The sequence below is a fragment of the Gossypium hirsutum genome, chromosome D02 (genome assembly GCF_007990345.1).
Source record: "Gossypium hirsutum isolate 1008001.06 chromosome D02, Gossypium_hirsutum_v2.1, whole genome shotgun sequence".
NCBI lineage: Eukaryota > Viridiplantae > Streptophyta > Magnoliopsida > Malvales > Malvaceae > Gossypium > Gossypium hirsutum.
The window spans coordinates 490831-500855 of NC_053438.1; the positions used below are offsets into that span (position 1 = coordinate 490831).

At 34.4% G+C, this 10025-nt stretch overlaps 1 protein-coding gene across 1 annotated transcript; it reads left to right on the plus strand.

Moving 5' to 3' along the window:
• The first annotated feature begins 5357 nt into the window (after positions 1–5357).
• Positions 5358–8531, plus strand: LOC107960753 (uncharacterized). The gene is made up of 4 exons (XM_041089381.1): positions 5358–6236; positions 6719–6775; positions 6888–7154; positions 7557–8531. Exons 1-4 carry the CDS (start codon positions 5358–5360, stop codon positions 8529–8531), a joined length of 2178 nt encoding a protein of 725 aa, XP_040945315.1.
• Positions 8532–10025: the final 1494 nt, after the last annotated feature.

A 10025-nucleotide genomic window follows, 5' to 3' on the forward strand; every position in this document is an offset into this window, starting at 1 on the left:
TCTGTCTCTCAGGATACAACAAGAAGATTAACGAAGCAGTAGCACCTGTACAGTGATCAACAAACAAACTTTGACTTCTTCTATCACTGAAACATTTAAAAATTTGGAGTGAAAAATAAAGAATTTTGGAGTGAAATAAATTTGTTGTGTCTCTAAAGAATTCTAAACAAATCTGCATTAAAGGAGCTTTTTGTCCTTTTAAAACAGATTCTGTATAATATATGCTAAGAAAAAAGTAAATACGTATTGGGCTAAAATATCCATAGGCCCAAATATTTCACATTGCCTACGTCATGCAAGTATTCGCACCCCTGCTATGCATGAGAGAGAGCATTAATTTAGTCATTCAATAATCACTAAGTTGGCTTACATATATATACAAGTTCCACACTTGATTTCCAAATCAATGTGAGACTAATATTTTTTATTTTCCTCAACATAATTTACAAATAGCTTACATTGAGCATAAATTTCATATTCATCATTCAAGTATTTTGAGCGTATGATATATCATTGTAAAGGTATCATGGAGTAAAATATAAAACCATAATTTTATCATTCAACTCTTCACCTTTATCAATCAATAATATGCTTTAAAGTTTTCAAAAATTACATTTTTTCCAACACACTTCAGCGAACGGAACCAGAGGAAAGTGGATGCCAAGTTGTTACCCAAATTAGATGAACATTACGCCATCGGGTCGGAGATTGCTGGAGATGTTTTATATAGTAGGATTCAACCGCATATGGTTGCAGTGCAAAGGGATCAATGGAGTTTTTGGGTAATGGGGGTTACCGTATTTAAACATTTGACAATCCTTTAAAATAAGTCAAATCCCTATCCTATTTGTAAAGGATGTTATGTTAAAAGCATTTTTCCAGGTTTCTTTATTTACTGGCATCATCATCACCTACACCTAGGAGATCAATGTTGTTGCTTGTTTTCAGATTGCAAATCAAAGCTAATCTCTCAAACTTACAGAATTATTCAGTGTTTTTTACAACAAAAAGAAATTGAATCAAAACTCTATCCTTTCCATCCAATTTCAATACAAAAATTTAGTTATATAAGTAAGCTTCAATACAAGCTGATTGTAACTTCACCAACTCGTTCATTTTTATCAACTAGTACTTGGAACTGAAATTGAAAAAGTAACAGCACTGTCCATTATTATTGAATCCAAACTAATTAATTCGGTCTATTTTATAATGTATGATCTTATCTCTTCGGACCGACTTAAATAAAAATTTTAGAATAGTTTAACGTGAATGAATCCGTAATTTGTAGCGTGTATGGACCGAAGATTTCTGAACTTCGGTTCGTCGTCCAAAGTCGCATATAAGGATCACATGATAAGTAAAGATTCTTCACGAGAATGTCTTTGGAATCACCGGCGACCTTCAGTTTTACATTCTCGTCGACGGTGACCACCATGTCTGATTCTTTTGGAAACCCGGAAGCATAATCCTTGAATATCACCTTTTTGTTGCTCACCACTGCATTTTTCTCACTACCATCCGCCATTGTTGTTTTGCTTGGTACTTTTTTTTTTCCTATGGTGAATATCACGTTCTGAAATAAGCTGATCTTCTCGTCTGTGTATTCTAATTTGGCCAAATTGTGGGTCTAAAATTGGCCAAATTGTGGTTTTGGTGCTTCTATTATTTTCAATTTTGAAAAGAAGTCTATGTATTCTAATTTGGTATAATTTAATCTTTGTAATCTTATTAGTTAGTTGAAATAGTTAAGTATTCTGTCAAATTTTATACTATTGGTCTCTTTACTTTCGTACGGTTTGAACTTTGAAATTTCAATACTAATAAAAATGGTATTTGTTAAATTATGATATTTTCTAAAGTTTATGTGGCAAACATATTATCAAATGTGTAATACAATGCTAATTTGTTATTTGCACATAATAATAAAAATAATCTTATTATTTTTAATCGTTCTAGCAGAATTTAACCTAACTATTCTAATTAAAATGCAGATTTGATTTTTTTCTTAAAAATGTCCCTTGAAAAAAAATCAAGTTGAAGGATGAATTGGAATAAATATTTTTTTAGAAAAATCCTCATCAATATTTTAATAAAAATGGTTAACTATTACTATTAGGTTAACTAATGACATTATAAATATAGATGACTATATTATGATAAATTAAAATATGAAAAATAAATCTCATATTTGATTATAAGATAGGGACTAAAATCAAAATTTTACCTTTTAAATTTCCATTTTAGTTTGATTGCGTATACCGTTTGTATTGTGAAAACTTGAAAAGGATAATTGAAGTCCAATCAATTTCGACCGTACAATCCTTTTTTCAAGAAACTCGTTTAAAATCAGTATCCAATGCCTACACGGAACTAGAGGTGCCGCCCGTCCCGACAGCCTGCCCGAAATATGAGAGAGTTCGGGTAAAAATATAGGCCCAAAATATGGGTTTGGGTAAACGGGCCGGGCCTCATATACAACTTTTTAGCCCTGGCCCAGCCCGAATATAATAAATATATATTTATTTTTTTAATTTTAAAATATTTTTAAAATACTTTCTTTTGTTTTTTATTTTAAAAATAATTTTTTGGTGTTTTATTAAAAAATGGGCCGGGCCGGGCCCAGGCTTAGAAATTTTTACCTGGGTAGGGCTTGGATAAATTTTTAGGCCCATATTTTAGGCTAGGCCTAGGACGAGGGTCGAAAATTTTTTGGGCCCGACACGAACCGACCCGGCCCGGCCCATAAGCACCTCTACACGTAACCAACCTAATATAATAATCGTTTGGGTAAATTATTATCATTTTTTGATCAATGGGAAAATTACAATATTTCTCCAATATTTTTATTTATATAAAAATATGTAGGATAAAACACACATTAGTGAACGATTATTATAAATAAATATTTATATTTATGTAGAAAACAATAGATTTAAACAAAATAAATTAAATAAATATTTATACATTAAATCTGGAAAAACAATTAAGGGAATCGAGTTTTAGTAGATCTTGAGGTCTGTTTTCACAGTTTTCTTGGGATAAATTCAGCCACTTATATGCTACTTGAAGAAACGTTGATCGTATGTCCCCTAGGATATAACAACAAAATGATCGAGATAGTAATACCAATACAATGATCAAGAACAAACATTGCCTTCTTCTATTATCGAAACGTTTGAAAATTTGGAGAAAAAAATTCATTGTGCGTCTTTAAAAAATTTTACATATTCTTTAAGTTTTTATAGGCATTAAATATGGAGGAATTTTGGAAATTTCCATAAATAAATATATAAATTTGCATTAAAGGAGCCTTTAGATCAATTTGATCGGAATCAAATCAAATCGAGATATTTCTCTTTATATATAATTGTTTCTATTATTGGTTAAATTATTTGAAAGAGAAGAGCTTTTAGGAATGATTTTGAACCCATTCTTAGTGCACATTTAAATTAATAATTTAGTTGTCAAATAAATTGGTGGTCCATTTGTCATTTATGCTCTGTAATGGTCTCTTCCACCTTCGTTTCGATTATAAACAAATAACCCTTTGATCCTTCCTTAAAACGAAGTTTACAGGAGTGTAAAATACAAAGTAGGAGTGAATGTGACACATCTATTTTTTTTTTATGTTGTTTCACCAGAAAATGAAGATGAAAAGTGTCTTGATATATCTTTGAACTCCATCACTAATGTTCTAGAGAGGAATGATGCAGGAGAAGCCACAAGAATACAGCATTTCAAGCATAATCACTACTTAACCTTAAGTGACAAAATCAGGGAGGATGGTGATAAATGTTGTGATGGGTGCATGTTGCTAATCTCGGTTTCATTCTACTATTGCTTTCAGTGTCCATTCTTTCTTCATAAAGCTTGTGCTGAACTACCAAAGATGAAGCCTGTTTGGCATCATGGATGCCAATTAGAAACTTCAGACAACATTTTCAAATGTGAAATTTGTTGTTTCCTTTCTAATGGCTTTGCCTACAAATGTCCTGATGCTCTAACATGTCCAGGACATGAACATCCCCTTCTTTTCTATTATGATTTTTACGGGTAGTGTTGTGCTTGTGGTGAGGATATAAAAGTGGCATTCAACTGCAAGGATTGCAAATATTCTCTAGATCCTTACTGTATGCTACTACCAACTAGAGCCAGACGCAAATGTTATGAGCATCGTCTTGCACTCAGTTATCTCGAGATAAATGATTATTCAGAGCATCATTACTGTAACATTTGTGAGCGAAAAAGAGATTCGAAGAGCTGATTTTATCATTGCACAACTTGCGACACATCAGCAAAGAAGGGGATCATCCGTACCCTCTCACATTTGTGAAGAAGATAAATTACTACCCTGAATGCACTAAATGTGGAGAACCCTGTGAAGAGCTCGCTCTTGAATGTGCAGAACTAGAGTGCAACTATCTCGTTCACTGGAAATGTGTGAAACCATATGGCTCTGTATATGTATGCTTGATAGGTAGAGACTTTTAATTAACATTTTAGTCGTAGGTTGAAATAATGTAATTTAGCCAATTGATTGGGTTGAAACTTGTGTGGTTTGAATTGCTTATAGTTGTGTAATTACTTTAAATTTTTAAAATTTAAATTAATAAAAGTGAAATTATACTTTGGTCCTCTAATAATAATAAAAATTTAATTTAATCATTTAAAAATTATAATAATATAGGCTATTCAAATAATGAAATTACATTTTTACTATCGTAAAAAATTAAATTAAATTTCTGATCCTCTAAAAAGAAATTCTGCCTTTGCCCCTGGTCCTTGGTTAACACTTCCATTCCTCAAACTCTGGGAGTATCATTAAAGCACATTACATTCATGAGCACCCTATCATTGTTGTTAAGAAAATTTATTACTATCCAAATTGTAGTAAATGTGGTAAGCCCTATTTGGATTTGGCTGTCAAATGTACTAGATGCAACTTCATTGTCCATGTTAACAAGTTCACTTCTTCAGATTGGGAGGACTAAGGTGGCGTTGTGGTGACTATACTCCAGAACCACCACTTTTCTTTGGCGGGGAACACAGAGTAATGCTGAATGTATTTATTATCCAAACTAGGTTTTCTATTTGAAGTTGAAATGTAAGGGAAGCATGGGCAAACATGAAAATGTTATTTACAAATATTGGGCCGTGGGTTATGGGAGCCCACTTGTTTATGTGTACCCTGCTCTTTATGTTTTGGGGGCAGCAAACTATCAGCGTCCCTCTCTGCCTCTCTGCCTCTGCCTCTTCCTGATTCATTATCTGTCTTCACTTGTATTATTGTTTTCCCGTTGACACTTTGCTCCCAAAATCAAGCTTTTCCTTTATTTATATTGCTTGGGGAAGCAAAAATGGAGGGGTCTAACAATTATGGCCACCAACATCCCCTGCTTCTTATCTTGAATGAAGATCAGCTGCTGAATGTAGCTAAGTGCTCAAGGTGTCGCGAGAAGGTGTCAACTCCATGTTTTAGCTGTGCCCAGGATTGTGGGTTTTACCTTCACAAGGTATGTGCTGAGGCACCTTTGGAGCTTAATCACCCTTTTTATCCTGATCATCCTCTTCTTCTTATGCAAAATGCGCCTTATTCATCTGGAGGGTACATTTGCAATTTTTGCGGTAAAGGCGGTAATGAGTTTGTTTATCACTGCTCTTGCGATTTTGACTTTCATATTAAATGTGCTTTGTTTACATTTAATATTGCTGAAAATAATTTGAAAGAGCTTGAGCATGTTGCCCTTCAAGATGAAGAACTTGAAGATGATAGTAAGTGCTTTGGGTGTTGGGAACCATTAGCAAAGTATACACACTTTTCTCCTGACTTTGGATTTAATTTACATGACAAATGCGCCGAGCTTCCTTTGAAACTGAATCTTGTGTGCCATCGCGAACATCCTCTTGTTCTACAATTTAATAGCCAACGGCTCTCTTGCAAGATATGCAGAGAAAGAAATGAAGAAGCTATAGGATTTGTTTATGGTTGTTCTCCTTGTAAGTTTGTTGTTCACATTGAATGTGCATCGCAATCACCATTGCAAGTTATTAAGAGTACAAATCACGAACATCCATTTACCTTGTTTAACGGGCACCAACATCCCCTGTTTCTTATGTTGACTCAAGAGCAGCTGATGGATAATCAAAGGGGTGTAACTGATTGCTCGAGCTGCGGGGAGAAGGCGTCTGCTCCATGTTTTTGCTGTGTGGAGCACTGTGGGTTTTATCTTCATAAGGTATGAGCCGAGGCACCTTTGGAGCTTAATCACCCTTTTCATCTCAACCATTGTTGGAAAAAAAACAGCAGCAACAATGAACAACAAAGAGCATAAACTCATGAAAAACAGCCAACAAAACAATTTGATAAGCTAAAAGAAAAATGACCGAATAAGAAAGTCCCCCCTTCAGCTTTCATTCCATTTCCATTTCAAAATATAAAGGAGATACAAAAAAATAAAATAAAATAACAAGTCAGTTACCTAAACGTAACTGCTCCTACCAAATTTGGCAAGTTGCCAACTAAAATATTACAAAAGAAAAGCTGAAAAATTTCAGCTGTTACATCCATCAATTTCAAATCTAAAAGTACTAGCTTTAGATATCAAGCAACTTGCCAACTTGTTAACATCACAAAAATACAAAATTTAAACAAAAGAAAGTAGCTTCTGGTTCAATCTTCAAACAGACATGCTGCTGCTGGAAGTTTGTTGCATTGCAGGCCAATGCTCAACAACCATCCTCTTCTTATGCAAAATGCACCTTATTCATCTGGAATGTACATTTGCAATTTTTGCAATAAATCTGGTCACAAGTCTGTTTATCGCTGCTCTTCTTGTGAATTGCACTTTCATATTAAATGTGTTTTGTTTACATTTAATATTGCTGAGAATAATTTGAAAGAGCTTGAGCATCTTGCCCTTCAACATCCATTGATTCCCACTGAAAATGGTGATGAAAAACTTAAAGATGTTTCTAAGTGCTTTGGGTGCCGGGAACCATTAGCAAATTATACACACTTTTCTCCTTGCCGTGGATTTAACTTACATGAGAAATGCACTGAGATTCCTTTCAAATTGAATCATGTGTCGCATCGCAAGCATCCTCTTGTCCTACAATTTAATAGCGAACAACTCTCTTGCAAGATATGCTACCAGGTAACAATGCGAAGAGGATTTGTTTATGGTTGTTCTCCTTGTAAGTTTGTTGTTCACATTGAATGTGCATCACAATCACCATTACAAGTTATTAAGAGTACAAATCATGAACATCCATTCACCTTGTTGTTGAGACAAGTTCCATTCACATGTGATGGGTGTGGCACTGAAGGAAATCATGTTGCCTATTCATGTGGTACATGCAACATTATAATCCATAAAAATTGCATTTCATTGCCTCGCATTATCAAAAGTAAGTGGCATGACCATCGCCTTCTTCACACATATTTCCATCACATAGAAGATTTTAGGGTTTTGAATTGCCTAATATGCCATGATGAAGTCAATACAGAGCATGGTAGTTACTATTGTTCATAGTGCAATGGTATATTCCATGTGAAGTGTGTAATGAAGGATAAAGATTCATATGAAATAGTAGAAAATGAAGATGAGATTGAGATGCCCATTGAAAGTTCCATCATTGTTATTGAGAGCAACGATGCTGGAGAAGCTACAAAAATAAAGCATTTCAAGCATATGCATAATCTAATGTTAGGTCCCTTTGTTGGAGGATATGAGAATAGTTGCGACGGGTGTATGTTGCCAATCTCGGATCCGTTTTACTACTGTTCAGAATGTGTTTTTTTTCTTCATAAAGCGTGTGCCGAGTTACCTAAGATGAAGAATGTTTGGCATCATGTTTGCAAGGAGCCTCTAGCCCTTATTTCTAACAAAGCTTTTCTTTGTGAACAATGTTGGCACATATCTAATGCCTTTGCTTATGAATGTTGTGGATGTGAGGAAAAAATATGTCTCCGATGTGTGATTGCTCTTACTCCTGGTGCTCGAACATGTTTGAAACATGAACACCCCCTCTTTTACTACACAAAGCACAATGGGAAATGCAATGCTTGTGGTAGGACTACACAGGCGGCATTCTGTTGTAAGGATTGCAATTTTGTGCTACATCTTCGTTGTTTTTCAATTCCAATTACAGCGCGCCACAAATGCGATGGGCATCTTCTTTCACTCACTGATCATGATGATAACTGTTATTCAGAAAATCATCATTGTGATATCTGTGAAGAAAGTCGAGATCCAAATTGTTGGTTTTATAATTGTTCAACATGTGATACTTCTGCTTACGTTTATTATGTTCTTGGACCATATCCATTCCTCAAACTCAGGAGCATTCATGAAAGAAATGATCATCCACACCCACTCACCATTGTGAAGAAGAAGTATTACTACCCATATTGTGATAAATGTGGTAAGCCTTGTGTAGGTGTGGCTCTTGAATGCTCAAAGTCGGAGTGCAAATATATTGTCCACTGGAATTGTGTAACACCTGTTCAACTATGGAGTTTTTGGGCGTAGTACAAGAGGTAATTCAGATGTAATCATATTTGAAATTTGCCACTTCATTCGCAGGGTTTGATCTTTGCCTTGTTACTTGTGATATTAGTTATTGTTGTAACTGTAATTTGGTTTTGTCGACTGTTTAAGTTATAAATAAATGTAATGTAAAAATTTGAGCTGAAACTTGTGAGGTTTGATTGTTGATTTTAGAATTTCTTATAATTTGGGAGTGTGATTGTTGATTTTAGAATTACTTGTGAGGTTTGCTGAAACGTTGCTAGATGCTTCTCTTTGTTTTTATATATAAGCTTTTTCTGAAATTATTTAGCTCAATGTATTAGATAAAGTAAGAAGGACCTGTCTCCTTCAAAAAACCAAACTTGTCTTTTAATGATATATTTCGCATACTAAAATTTTATTGCGGAATTTATGAAGCTTCATCGTAACTTAACCCTATTATTGCCTTAGCAAATAATTTTGAAAACAAAAGATTCAACAGCCTCCGTAACCTTTCAATCTAGCTTCTGTAACAGATAAACTGAAATTACTACAGTCCCAAATAAAATTGAAGGATTAGTTTTTTTTTCCCATAAAAACTATATATTAAGACAAAAAGGAAAATGCAAAGTCGAGAAAGGTCATCATCCACACAATTTCACAACAGCTCAATCCAGTAATCAATGGAAGGAGTGATTATGGCCCAAACACTGCAACAGCTTAACCAAGAATGACAATAAACATGGATACCATCTGCCAGCTTCTACTTTGAGATTCCAATCCCCACACCTAATGTTTTAGCTATTTTTGTTAACATTAATGGGAGACAACATTAATGGCAAACAATACAAAGTGGTGCAAGTTTAGCACCCTAAAGTTGACTTTGAAAAAGTGGCATGGGATAATTTTTTTTGTCCTTGAGATAATGGGCTATTTATTGTTTGGTCCTTAAACCTCAACTATAAATAGGCCTTCTCATTTCTCATTTCAATTCATCCCAGCCAATCTTTCTCTCTTAGTTTTCTCTCTTCTCCCATTTGAGAATTCTTAAGGAATTCTATTTGTTTGTAATACTTTGGAGATAGTAAAGTTATCATCTGGTGTTAGTGCCCGAGGACGTATGTATAATTTACCGAACCTCGTTAAATCTCTTGTGTTCTTTCTTGTCCTATTTTTCTTTCAATATTTGAGGGTATAATAGTAGTATTTAATTGTGCTATTAAATTACTATAGAAGGGACATTCTGTCTAAGGAAAGACTTGGTATTTAAGAGATCCATGTGATCCACCTCTCTTCCCTGGGAATTGAACTTTGTGTGATTTTTTAGTACAATAATTTACACGCTTCCGACCCTATTGGAACAACAAGTGGTATCAGAGCCGAAGGTTAATTGTAGTATGTTCTGTGGTTGCAGTTTGAACTGATCTTCCACATCAGAAAAGATTTCCTTAGGTATATTGAAAGATTATGGAGAAAACGGTCGGTGTAGGAGCTTCAACATCGTCCATATGGACA

Coding starts and splice junctions, on each gene's coding strand:
- LOC107960753 (XM_041089381.1), top strand. CDS start 5,358: ATGGAGGGGTCTAACAATTATGGCCACCAACATCCCCTGCTTCTTATC. Junction 6,776..6,887: donor GCACCTTATTCATCTGGAAT/GTACATTTGCAA, acceptor AATATTGCTGAG/AATAATTTGAAAGAGCTTGA. Junction 7,155..7,556: donor CTTGCAAGATATGCTACCAG/GTAACAATGCGA, acceptor TTCCATGTGAAG/TGTGTAATGAAGGATAAAGA.